At 46.7% G+C, this 13705-nt stretch overlaps 1 protein-coding gene and 1 long non-coding RNA gene across 2 annotated transcripts in view; one reads left to right on the forward strand and one right to left on the reverse strand.

Annotated features, from left to right (window-relative positions):
- The window catches only part of LOC143781605 (uncharacterized), a 112231-nt gene that overhangs the window by 95579 nt on the left and 2947 nt on the right, over positions 1-13705 (reverse strand). The window lies entirely within an intron of this gene.
- Positions 1339-4608, forward strand: LOC143781603 (ferritin light chain, oocyte isoform-like). Its single transcript, XM_077268274.1, has 4 exons — positions 1339-1593; positions 2797-2943; positions 3302-3427; positions 4358-4608. The coding sequence occupies exons 1-4, from the start codon at positions 1492-1494 to the stop codon at positions 4505-4507; spliced, it is 525 nt and encodes a 174-aa protein (XP_077124389.1). The 5' UTR covers positions 1339-1491; the 3' UTR covers positions 4508-4608.

A 13705-nucleotide genomic window follows, 5' to 3' on the forward strand; every position in this document is an offset into this window, starting at 1 on the left:
AAAACTATGTCCGAATTGCGTTTTTGTCACAATTTCATTGCACTTGTAATTTTTTTCCTGTTTTCTAGTACACTATTTGGTAAAGTGAATGTGCTCACTCTAAAGTACAAAAAAACAATCCCTCATATGCCTATGTGGACGGAAATATAAAAAAGTTATGGCTCTGGGAAGAAGGGGAGGAAAAAAAACGAAAATGGAAATTTGCTGCGTCATGAAGGGGTTAAAGACAATGAAATCCACAATATGAGTGACACTTTTTAGAATTCTGACATCAAGACTTTTACACGCAAGGTATTCTAGAAGTGACCGAAAAAATGACTTTATACGGACAAGTGTCCAATATTGTGATCATGTGAGCGCAGTGATCAATCGCCATTTATTGTCATGGAGCGCGGATCTTTCCATGAGGCGCAGTGTCCGGTGAATGTTCTCTGGAAGGTTACTTTCACACATCAGTTTTTTGCGTCAGGCTCAATCCGGCGAATTTTGAAAAAACGGCTCCGTCGCACATTGTGAAAAAGTGATGCGATGGATCCATTTTTTTTGACAGATCCGACTAGCAGAGAGAGAGAGACCCAAGAATGGAAAACACATGCTTAGTTTAAAAAAACGGAATCCGATGCCAGATTCCGTCATTTGATGGACCCAGCGCCATAGGGTTCCATTATAGCAAACGACAGACGATGACGGATCTGTCGCTGTCCGTTTTTTTGACGGACACAAAAAACACTGTGTCCGTTTTCTCTGGCCGTCAGAAATATAATTTTGCCAGATCTGGCGAAAAACGGATGAAACGTGAGGCCATCCGTCGCTAATACAAGTCTATGAGAAAAAAAACGGATCCGGCAGCAACTTTTGCCTGATCCGTTTTTTTCAAAATTCACCGGATTGTGCCTGATGTATGAAAGTAGCCTAACGCCCGTTTACTAAGGCTACTTTCACACATCATTTTTTTACCATCAGGAACAATCTGGTGAATTTTGAAAAAAACAGTTCTGGCAAAAATTTTGAAAAACTTATGCTACAGTTATTTTTTTTTAATCCGGGGATAAAATTTGTACTTCCTGTTCTGGGGGAGAGAGAGAGAGATGAGAGAGAAGAGAGAGAGATGTTCTCATACAACTCTATGAGAAAAAAATGGATCAGGCGGAAAAAAATGGATCCGTTTTTTTTCCAAATTCGCCGGATTGTGCCTGATGGCAAAAACCTGATGTGTGATAGTAGCCTACACTACAAGCCAATCCAAACAATGTGAGCTAATGAAATGGCCGGATTGTGCTTTTGGAGGACTCCACCCAGTGAGTGTATAAAAAGCCAGGGAGCAGCAGTTTGTGCTTCAGAGCAGAGAGTCATTCATAGGAGTTCCTAGTTTTTGCTTCAACAGTGCTTGACCGGAATAGGAATTCCCTGTGATAGACCCACCGTACTCCTCCTCATCTCGAGAACTTCATCTTATTCCCTGGGAAAGAAGCAATTACTACCACCATCATCATGAGCTCCCAGATCCGCCAGAACTACCATCAGGACAGTGAGGCTGGAGTCAACCGCACGGTCAACCTGGTGCTTCAGGCTTCCTACACCTACCAGTCCATAGTGAGTATGAGCGTGCTCTTCAGAAGCCTGTCTCTCCTGAGCTGTGGTGGAACCACAAGTCAAGCATGCTGCACTGCCAGGGCTGGTATCTACTAATATATAGTGTCTGTAGATTCCAAATTCCATGAATAATGTAATTCCCCAGTGTTTAGCGACCTTCTGATTTATAGGTGCAGAACTAAGTTTAAAAAGTTATGACCTAGTTTACTTTTTGTGACACATTATAGATGGAAATGTAGCTTCTTGCCCCACTGTTCTGATAACTCTTCCCCCCCCCCAACCTTCCAAGAAAACCTTTGTTTTTGCGTTTCTGTTTTTTGCTCCACCTTCTTCCCAGAGCCATAACTTTATTTTTGCAAGACAAGTTGCACTTTTAAACTACACCATTGGTTTTAACATATTGTGTTCTCAAACGGGAAATGTGGGGAAATAGCAAAAAAGTGCAATTCCACTATATATATATATATATATATATATATATATATATATATATATATATATATATATATATATATATATATAATTATTTTTTTTTTTTTTTTCTCCTCCTGGCGATACGAAATGTGTATGTGTGGTTTTTTAACTTTTGGCTTGCTTCAATTGTTTCCATGGCGGACTAGAAGCTGCAGTTGTCTGATCGGCTCTGCTACATACAGGTGATGATCAGAATTGCAGACTTGCAATGAGCACTGGGCAGCGCTCCTAGCAATCCGGCAGGTACAACCATCAAGGTCTCCAGGAGACCATTGGTTGTCATACCAATCCATCGGTGACCCACAATCGCATGACTGCGTCACCAATTGGTGGATTTCCGGCCTGATTGACGGAAGTGCATGTTTAAATGCCGCTTTCAGAGTAGTGATGGCATTCAATGGGTTAACAGCCGCTGGTGGATTGCGATTCCACCCATGGCTGTCTCGGACACGTGTCAGCTGCTCAAAACAGCTGACATCTGCTGGGAAAGATGTGGGGCCGGAACCCACATCAAAGAGGTCAAAATCCTATCTGCATTACTTAAACTCTCTCCTGGCAATAGTGCCCATATGGCTCTATCACGGTCATTAACTTAATTTTTGCACCTTGTTAGTGTGGTTGGAAGTTCCATTCACTTGCATGAAAGTGTCTACAATGAATGATCTCATCTTGGTTATCACGTTTTCCAACACTGCTTTCAATACAAATTTTTATTTATTTTTTTTGTAGGGATTCTTTTTTGACCGGGATGATGTGGCACTGGCCAAGTTCTCCAAATTCTTCCTTGAGCAGTCTGAGGAAAAGCGAGAACAGGCCGAGAAGTTTCTGAAGTTCCAGAACAAACGTGGAGGACGGATTGTTCTTCAGGATATCAAGGTAAGAATGTCTGAGACTTGTAGACCTTGTGAAATGACATGTATGTATATTATTCCCAGCAGAGGTTTAGTCCTCCAAAGCCACCAACAGCTCATGTCTTCAGGAGTTCCTTAGTATGGCCCTGGTGGTGACTTCATCACCTGAGCAATAAGAAAGGAATCTTGAAACCATGATCTGTTGGTGCCTCTTAAGGCTGAAATTAGGGGGGAAATTAATCTAGATAATGGTAACACTTATTCTTTATAGCACAAACATGGCAGAATTATTTAACGTGGAGGCAATATGACATTTTTGATTGTTATCCATGGCTAGAAGTTGTTCTGCCATTAATGGATTACCTTGTTAATATTTGCTTTAGAAACCGGAGGCTGATGAATGGGGCAATGGCACCAATGCTATGGAATATGCCCTGAAACTTGAAAAGGGCGTAAACCAGGCTCTACTGGACCTTCACAAGATCGCTAGTGACCACGTGGACCCTCATGTAAGTAACTCTCCTATAACATACATAATTCCGCAAATTTTTCTGTAAATATTCTTCACAAATGAACAGCTTATGGATTCTCTGACCTCCATATTGTCTCTTTATTGCAATCTACAGAAGCTGCACATTGTAGTGGTACTCAATCAGCGCTTACTGTCTCATTTATTGAGAAGGGTGATGGTTGTCAAACTGGATGTTCACGTGCCAATACACTTTCCACAAATCTGTTGGAATGACCAAATTAGGTTCTTTATGGCAAAAAGAAATGTGGCCACTTTGTTTAATAAAACCCTCATATAGTATAACAAGGGGGAGCCTGACCCACGCTGGGGCTTTCCTGTACTTGACTCCAACTTGTATCGAGGCCAGTTTCTGCATGCCATGACCCTCCACCTGAGCAGCCATCATATGTTTGCCTGATCTGTGACTACTTGGGGCCAAACATCCATGAGCAAACATTGTCCCATCTATACCATTGTGCACCACCAAGAAACTGCCATTATCTAGAGTGTATGGTTGTGGCATGGCCTTAAAGGAAGAAAAACATAACTTTGCAGTCCTCCCTTGTGCATGGACCCAAAATCTAAGAACTCTTATCAGTTACACCATGTTGTGCTTCAGTTTCTATAATTGTGGCTCTTGTTCCTAATTCAATTGGAAATGGAAGTAGTTACTGATGAGAACTAAAAGAGCAACTCCTCCTCTTTACTGCACCACACATGACCTGACTGCTGGAGTGGTTCTCCCCTCTACACCGTTTCTCAGTCCAACCTTCGTTGCCTTAAAGGGTCAACAGATTGGAAGATGTTGTGGTTCAGAGAGTCTACCCAAGTGTCAGACTTTGTTTAAAATGTTTTGTTTGGGACAAATTTTACAATAACCGTTATCTGTGAATTCACCAACTTAGTCTCCTACCCATTCCCCATACAGATGCGTGACTTCCTGGAGGATGAATATCTGGAGAAGGAAGTGGAGCTGATGAAGAAACTGGGAGATCACATTACTAACCTGAAGCGTGTGAAGGCAGCAGAAGTTGGCATGGGAGAATATCTGTTTGACAAGCTGACCTTGGATGACTAATGTGTGGTCTCCTATGCAAGAGCTGTAGTGTGCTGGATGGGGGCTTTGGGGGTGGGATTTGTTCTAAAGTCAGAAATAAAAAATAACTTCCATCAAACATTGTCTTGTGTATACATTCTTCAATAGGTCACTTATCAATTTGGAAATCCATGAGGTGTAATATACGGGATACATGGATGTGACAGTTTTGTCGTGTCTGGATGTGGTGTGGAGAGGCATTTTATAAAGAGTTTGGGAATAAACTCCTTTATTATTGAAACATTTCTTGGTGGTGGGAAGTTTTCTTTAATCGGAGATGGCAGAAGGATGCAGGTGTACAGTGGTCAGGAGAAGATAAGAACTTACAAGTAGGTAATGAACTTGGTGGTACAATTTAATTTATTTTTTAAGACCATTTTCTACTGTAGAAAGTAGCCTGCTGGCAGTCTCCTCAGCTGCACCTCCATTCCTCTACCTTAGTCTGTCACTTTCACAGTAATGCAGCACACACTGTAGGTCGCTGCCTCTCCTACATAATCTTGTGTGTAACTTGCCAGACACTTGTGGTCTATGCTCAGTTTCTGGAACTTTTGAAAATTTCCATCCACTCCCACACTCTAGTGTGGATTTTCTCCTTGTGTTATAGACTCTCCACATACCAGAACAATCTCTGCTTTTCTGTACCTTGTTCCTCCTAATGGCTATTTTACACCTTTGCCCCCTCACAGTGGAGTATTAATACTTTTCACCAGGGACAAGTCATTTAGTCTGTTCACAAACTGAAATGGTGTTTGTTTTTGGTCCGCTTACTCCTTCCTACCCTCCTAAATATTCAGATTACATGAGATTCTGTGTTTAGAACATGAGGCTTTCACTCTTTGCAGCCCCTTTCAGAATTTCATTTCACAGTGGGTGTATATGCAGTTCAGGATCCATAAGTCACCTTGTTCCTGTTGTCTTTAAAGGGGTGGTTCAAGGTTTATACATGAGTTACTCAGATTTGCCCCACCAAAAAAAAATTAAAAATAAATAAAAATTCATACAGGCAATCCACCACAATCTAAGTATTATATCGCTCACTTTTTAAATACATTGAGTGGGGTTCAATACCAGAGGACCCAACTAAGCAGGGTAAGAAATCCTTACATTAACCTATAATGCATATAAAGTATTTTAAATATACCCTTTAAAAAAAAAAAAAAAAAAAAAAGTTAGGGTCTGTTACAGGTAATGAGGTAGAGTAAAAATACCAGACTAACTGACCCGAATAAGCCCCTTTAGGTCTGACGGCAGACGTTGGCTCCCTAGAAAGTAGACATGGCGCCCCCATTTTCCCCCCTCAGTAATCCTGTAAATCCCCCTAACTAACACAAGGGAGGAAACCAGAGACCGCTGGGTGCTATTCAAGTATAAAAAAAAATAAAATAAAAATCCTTGGGTAACATCATACAGTGCATCTGCTTCTTAGAGATTCAGACGCATCCACAATCCTCATGTCAGTCCTTAAATAGGACATGGAGTACCGAGTGCTAATTATTTAGTCCTAGACAATCCCCCGCCTATAATAATGTGTGTCTGTGTACCCGCCATTCTCATAAGTCCAAGAACATAAATAGGGGGCATCTTATATATTTAGGTCTCGCCCTATAGGGTAAATGTAGTGCCCCCACTGCCGCAGGGCCGAGGGGTACCCGGTACCGGGCCTCTGAGTCTCTGTTCTGGGGTTGTCACGGTGGCTAGACCCGGTCCGTGACCCTGCTGAGGGGCGTACAATAAAGGTGGAGGTATGGGATGATGTTATGGTGCGGTGAAGTGCCGGTCGCAGTAAATAACGAGGACACCAGGTTGCAGTCTCTTTACCTCTTTACTGAAGGTTTCAGGGTCCTCAATCCGGAATACGGTTAACCAGGCTGCGCAAGTCCGGCCGGTCCGATGGCACCTCCAGAGCTCCCTTTGCAGGTGGAAATCTGTGCCTACCTGCTAGCGCTTGTGTGTTGTGGTCCTCCCTTGCTGTGCTTACGGGATAGTCCCCACAACTGTTGTCTGTTTCTCGTGTTCCCTCACAACTCGATTCTGATGATGTTCTTCTCCGTCCCTCCCTGATGTTACGGTCAGGACGCACCCGTATGACGGGTAGGCTCGGAGCTCTTCCGGGACCCTAGAGTCGCCCCTCTCCTAGTGTGCCCCCTATGTCTTCGTAGGTGATTTAGGTGAGACAGCCCGCCTATAGCTGACTGTCCAGCCGTAGGTTTGAAGTATTGCCTGGAGCTCTATACTTCCTCGGCGTTCCAGCCCCCGGTGATTTGCGCCTCAGTAGGATGTTGCCTCGGTCTAACAGCACGACTCCTACTGGTATTTCTCCTTGTTGCTTTGATCTCGTTTCTCACTCAGCACAATAAATCTCGCTTCTAATCCGCTCTTAGGGCACCGCCGCTATGAAGTGCAGGCACGGTCCCGTAACGTTCTCTCTCGTTGCCAGGCCTCTGTCAGTATCCCACCCCTGACAGGGATCCTACCGAATCTTCCCCCACAACACCCTCTGCCACAAGGTGTTGCCTGGTTCCAACCCAGTCAGCGTTCTCTCTAACTTCCTGCCTGACCCCCAGTTTTACCAAAGTGTGAGTGGCCTAGTGAATAGTGCCCTTAGCTCCCCCTGGAGGCCAGACTGTGAAATGTATTGGTGTATGTGATACCTGGTCAGATGAATTCCTTCAGTGCCATCAGACGTACCATAGCCCCCCTTAGTGGCGGAGCTACAGTACTGCAACGACCAGGACTCTGGGGCGCCACATAAGGCTATGTTCACACGATTCTTTTTTTCTTGCGGATTTTTCAGGTCCTGTTTTGGAAAACCCGCAGTGCAAATCCGCGGTGGTTTTCCACTGCGGTTTTTTGTCCTGTTTCTACTGCAGATTCCACTGCTGTTTTCCAACTGCAGTTTCCTATTGGTGCTGTTGGAAAACAGGAGCGGAATCCGCAGAAAGAATAGACATGGTACTTCTTTTTTTCCGCAGAAAATCAGCGCGGATTTTCCAGCGGAAAAAAGGAACGTCGGAACAGCGGATTTTGTTTTCCATAGGGTTACATTGTACTGTACCCTGCATGGAAAACGTCTGAGGATGCGCAGCAAAAAAAGGATTGTGTGAACAAGCCCTAAATATACCAACACTGATATGCGGCGCGCCCCCACACCGCCGCAGGGCCGAGGGGTACCCGGAGCCGGGCCTCTGGTTCTCAGTCTCGGGGTTGTCACGGTGGCTAGACCCGGTCCGTGGCCCTGTCCGTCAGTGGGGGACGTCCGGTGTAATAGGTGGTAGTAATGGTAGCGATGTAGCGGTGCGGTTGTGGGGTGTAAGTCGCGGTAAATAACGAGGACACCAGTTTGCAGTCTCTTTACCTCTTTACTGGAGATCTCTGAGTCCTCAGTCCAGAACACGGTTCACCAGGCTACGCAAGTCCGGCCGGTCCAATGGCACCTCCAGAGTTCTCCTCTCAGGTGGAAATCTGTGCCTTCCTTCTAGCGCTATGTGTTGTAGTCCTTCCCTGCTGTGCTTACGGAAAGTAACCCCACAACGGTTGTGTCTGTTTCTTAAGTTCCCTCACAACTCGATTTGATGTTCCTCTGTAATCCACCCCTTCCCTGTATTCAGGTTGGAATGGCACCCGTTTGTCAGGTAGGCCTGGAGTTCTTCCGGGACCCTAGAGACGCCCCTCTCCCGCAATTGCCCCCCAAGACTTCATAGGTGATATGTGGTAGACAGCCCGCCTGAGACCGACTGTCCTGCCGCTGTTTGGAGTATGGCTTGAAGCTGTATTCTAATCCACTCCCTCGGCGTTCCGGCCACCGGTATTGCGCCTCAGCAAGGTGCTGCCTCTTTCAGCACAACCCCTGCTGGTATTCTCCTTCTGCTTGATCTCGTTTCTCACTCAGCACAATCTGTCTCGCTTCTAGTCCTTTCCTTGAGTCCCGCCGCTTCCAGGAGCCTGCGCGGACCCGTTACGTTCTTTCAATGCCAAGCCTCTGCCAGGATCCCACCCCTGGCAGAGACCCTACAGTCTCTCCCTTCACAACACCCCCTGCCACAGGGTGTTGCTCCGTTCAATCCCGTCAGCGTTCTTTCTAACTTTCTGCCTGACCCCCAGTTTACCCACTATGGTGGGGAGTGGCCTAATGAATAGCACCCTTAGCTCCCCCCGGAGGCCCAGCTGTGAAACATATTGGTGTCTGTGATACCTGATCGGAGGAACTCCTTCGGTGCCATCGAACGTACCATGGCTCCCCTTAGCGGCGAAGCCACAGTACTGCAACGACCAGAACTCTGGGGCGCTGCACTCCCCCCTGGTTAAACACAGTACTCCGGGACTGGGAAGAAAAACAACAATACAGATTAGTAAACAGACATACAATTTTGTTGAGTGCAAAACAATAAGTATACTTGAACAGGCTTCCCTTTATGGGAGGTGAGGACACTTTTAACGTTACAAACATAGTCAACATTATAAATTACAGGCTATGCATAACTCCTGTTACCCAACCGGGTATTCTACTTAGTGCAAATTCTGGAACAATAAATTAACATTGCCTTTAAGAAACATACACTCTTAGTTTACCAAAGGCCTTCCTATAATCACATTACAGGGTAAGGTAACTTCACATTCTCCTACTTTGAACCTGCAGGACCGCCTGTCCCTATGGCACCAGACCTACTGCCTCTCCTTTCTTTTACAGGACCGCCCTGTTCATCCAGGGCCTACTGCCTTTCTCTACTATACATGGTATAGACATAACATTCCTTTCGTTTAAAGAACTCTGAGCCAGCTCTACTCGGCTCCTTTAAGGACTCACTCTCTAACCCCTACGGGTTCACTCTCTGTCCTTAGTAACAAAGTAACTTTCAATGGGGACGCGGGGTTTACCTTCTATCCTCACCTTCATTATTACTTCGCTTACTTTCAACTATGCAGACCTCTATCTCTACCCCTACGGGCTCTCTGCATCTTTTCTTTCTGCAAAACATTATTTAGACATTTCAACAAATTCAACACATATAACTTAGCATGTAAAACAGTTACATTTCTTTTCAAGGCATCATTATGGCATTACTGTTCTGCAACAGTATCTCTCTCAAGTTCAGTTTCTCACATCCCCTTTAAGAGGAGACCAAGTCTTTCTAAGGTAGCTCGTCTTCTCAGCCTACCGGCCCATGCAAAGGTTCCGGCATGGTATCTTCGCAAAGTGTCTTTAACTAGAACCGGTAGGAAAGGTATCTTCACAAAGTGTCTTTGGCTCAAACAAATAGGGCAAATATCTTCGCAAAGTGTCTTTGGCTAAAACCAGTAGGGTGCACCTTTAAGAAGGTGCAAACTATTTACAAGGGAAGTTCGAATCATGCACAGTCCATGATTTCTGCAGTTTGTATAACATTGTGGAACAAAAAGCAAAAATGAAAGTGAAAGCAAAAATAAAAAGCAATAGGGATCCCGGGTAAACAAAGGGATCCCTTTAAGAGTTAACCCAGGACGGGTTTTAGCAGCAAAACAGCAAGGAAATAAACAGTTAACTATTTACAGTTTCAGGTTTCCGAGGCTTAGTTGGACGGCTTCCAGGGCTGCACCTGGCACTTAACCCTTCTTGGCCTGGGCAAAGTGAGGTCCAGGGTTACACCCAGTGCTGGACAAACGCCGTTAATCCGTCTTTCATGTACGATTAAATCATGCGCAGCGATGGAGGTCTGCGCAGCTTGAGTATGGGCATCTGCTGCAGCAGAGGTAGCGGCTGCTGCAAGATCAGTCACTGGAACGGAGTCAGCAGCTGTGGCACTAGCAGTCGCTGGAGTGGTGTCGGTCGTCAGGGCAGGGTGGCTCTTCCTACCTGCTTCAGATGCGGTTCCTCCGGTGCCGGTCTGCTCCGTCTCCGCTGGGGTCTGGAACGCTGGCTGCAGGGCCTTGTTCTGCGACACTGTCATCTCTGCTTGCAGCACCTCGCTTTCCGGCAGGGCCTTGCTTTCCAGCTTCGGAGCGCTGGGACTTCTTCCCTGCTCCGGACCAGATGAGGCTGCCGACAGATGTCCGGTGAGGCTCCTGATGATGGCCTTCTTCCACCCGGCCTCGGTGCTCAGCTGCGTCCGCCGGGGTCGGTCGCTGAGCTCGTCCACTCCGGCCTGCAGGAATTCAGCATCAGCGGTGGAGGCCTGGTTGCGGTGCCCCTCCGGGTGGCTCGCCATGGCGTCCTCCATGTCACTCGCTCCTTCTTCCTGGTCCTTTTCCCGCTCTCTTCTTCGTGGGCGGTTTCGTTTTCGTTGTCTCTGCCCACCATTAAGGATCAGGAGGCGGATCTCGGCTGCTGACGGACACGTCCTCAAGGGGCCGAGATATTTAGACTGGGCGGCCATTGTCTTTCGCGCTCTTCAGCTTGTTCACGCCCACTTCCACGCCCTTCTTCTTCTCCTGCGCTTTCCTTAGCGCTGTAATGGCGGCGGATTTTGGCGGCAAATGGCACAGCACAGTCTTTTCAATAAAGTACGGTTCAAGTACAGTAAATCACAGTCTCTAGGCACACATGACCTGATTCTTCAGGCTTAAGTAGATCCTGTTCGTGACGCCAAGTCTGCGGCGCGCCCCCACACCGCCGCAGGGCCGAGGGGTACCCGGAGCCGGGCCTCTGGTTCTCAGTCTCGGGGTTGTCACGGTGGCTAGACCCGGTCCGTGGCCCTGTCCGTCAGTGGGGGACGTCCGGTGTAATAGGTGGTAGTAATAGTAGCGATGGAGCGGTGCAGTTGTCGGGTGTAAGTCGCGGTAAATAACGAGGACACCAGGTTGCAGTCTCTTTACCTCTTTACTGGAGATCTCTGAGTCCTCAGTCCAGAACACGGTTCACCAGGCTACGCAAGTCCGGCCGGTCCAATGGCACCTCCAGAGTTCTCCTCTCAGGTGGAAATCTGTGCCTTCCTTCTAGCGCTATGTGTTGTAGTCCTTCCCTGCTGTGCTTACGGAAAGTAACCCCACAACGGTTGTGTCTGTTTCTTAAGTTCCCTCACAACTCGATTTGATGTTCCTCTGTAATCCACCCCTTCCCTGTATTCAGGTTGGAATGGCACCCGTTTGTCAGGTAGGCCTGGAGTTCTTCCGGGACCCTAGAGACGCCCCTCTCCCGCAATTGCCCCCCAAGACTTCATAGGTGATATGTGGTAGACAGCCCGCCTGAGACCGACTGTCCTGCCGCTGTTTGGAGTATGGCTTGAAGCTGTATTCTAATCCACTCCCTCGGCGTTCCGGCCACCGGTATTGCGCCTCAGCAAGGTGCTGCCTCTTTCAGCACAACCCCTGCTGGTATTCTCCTTCTGCTTGATCTCGTTTCTCACTCAGCACAATCTGTCTCGCTTCTAGTCCTTTCCTTGAGTCCCGCCGCTTCCAGGAGCCTGCGCGGACCCGTTACGTTCTTTCAATGCCAAGCCTCTGCCAGGATCCCACCCCTGGCAGAGACCCTACAGTCTCTCCCTTCACAACACCCCCTGCCACAGGGTGTTGCTCCGTTCAATCCCGTCAGCGTTCTTTCTAACTTTCTGCCTGACCCCCAGTTTACCCACTATGGTGGGGAGTGGCCTAATGAATAGCACCCTTAGCTCCCCCCGGAGGCCCAGCTGTGAAACATATTGGTGTCTGTGATACCTGATCGGAGGAACTCCTTCGGTGCCATCGAACGTACCATGGCTCCCCTTAGCGGCGAAGCCACAGTACTGCAACGACCAGAACTCTGGGGCGCTGCAGATACATTGTAGCAGACCCTCACTTCGTATTACATAAATGTTTTTCAACATTATAGAAAACCCAAATACCATTTTATGGAAACTGTAGGAAAAGACAGACCTGTATCTACAATCTCATCAATTAATCAAGAATGAGAAGACCTACAACCAGCGCCCCCTGCTCTGGAGGATCCCACACGTCCATGATTTACCACCACAGTCCAGTGATTAGTGGACTATGTGTAATACTTCTTTTCTCCTTTGGAGGCGCTGTAGAGAAATCCAGCGCTTGTTTCTAGGTACTCACCGCAAGAGGTTTGTGCAGAAAGGATGATTGTGATCATCTTATCAGCTGGAACTCATCTAACAAAGGGGGATAATGGTAGACCTTTATGGGCTTTATTCACAGCACATTGGGGCTTTACCTCTGACCTGTATGGCTTGTATGGGGGAAACCTTACATGAGACTGAACGAACCCATCAAGGTCCATAGTCCTGGAGAATAACACCCAGGGGCTAAACCCACATTCACTGTATGGACGTCCGATGAAAGATAAGAACAATCCTATTTATTATATTATTATTATTTATGGGCCGTATTGATCCAGAGGAAGTAAAAACCCACCGGTGAGGAATAGGACAATTCTCATATCAGGGGGAAATTTCTTCCTGACCCCAAATAAACCATGTCGGTCAGAATCAAGGGCTCAGACCGAATCTGTGGAATTAAATGATTTTTTAAAAACGATTTACCTTTATCAACGCGACCATGACGTGGTTGCGGGTCACCGATGGGCTACTATGACAGCCGGGGGTCTGCTGAAGACCCTTGTACTTGTCATTACAGAGCACCCTTGAAACCAAACCTGAGGCCGGACTTCAAAGGAGACAATCAGACGTGTTTGGGCATAGAGGCCTTTGCTCACCAGTGGCGGTTCAATCTGGCTTACACCTTTTCTCCAAGCCCGGTCTTACCAAGGACTCTACAGAAAATGAGATGCGAGCAAACCAGAGTCAATTAGAGTGGCACCCCTCTGGCGAAGAGAAGCTGGTACGGCACCATAACCAGCCTCTTAGTGGACGATCCTCTAATCCTTCCACCAGTCAAAGATCTTACACGAAGGGCCAGTCTATCATCCAGACATAGAGAACTTGCATCTAGCAGCCTGGCTTCTGAGTTTTCGATTCTGAAGGCCAAGGGTTTCTCTGAGAGTGACGTGATGGGGGTCACCAATGGGCTGCTATGAGAGCCTGGGGTTTGCTGAAGACCCTTGTGCTTGTCATTAGAGAGCTCCCTTGAAACCTAGCCTGAAGTCGAACTTCAAAAGAAACGATCAGATGATCGCAGCCTCAAGTCCCCTAAGCGGACTAACAAAAACAGTGAAAAGTAAAAAAAAAAAGTTTTAAAAAATGTGAAAAAAAATAAGTTTAAATCATCCCCCTTTTCCTCCATTAAAAATAAAGATTACAAAAT

This window comes from Ranitomeya variabilis, chromosome 6 (assembly GCF_051348905.1).
Source record: "Ranitomeya variabilis isolate aRanVar5 chromosome 6, aRanVar5.hap1, whole genome shotgun sequence".
NCBI classification, from domain to species: Eukaryota; Metazoa; Chordata; class Amphibia; order Anura; family Dendrobatidae; genus Ranitomeya; species Ranitomeya variabilis.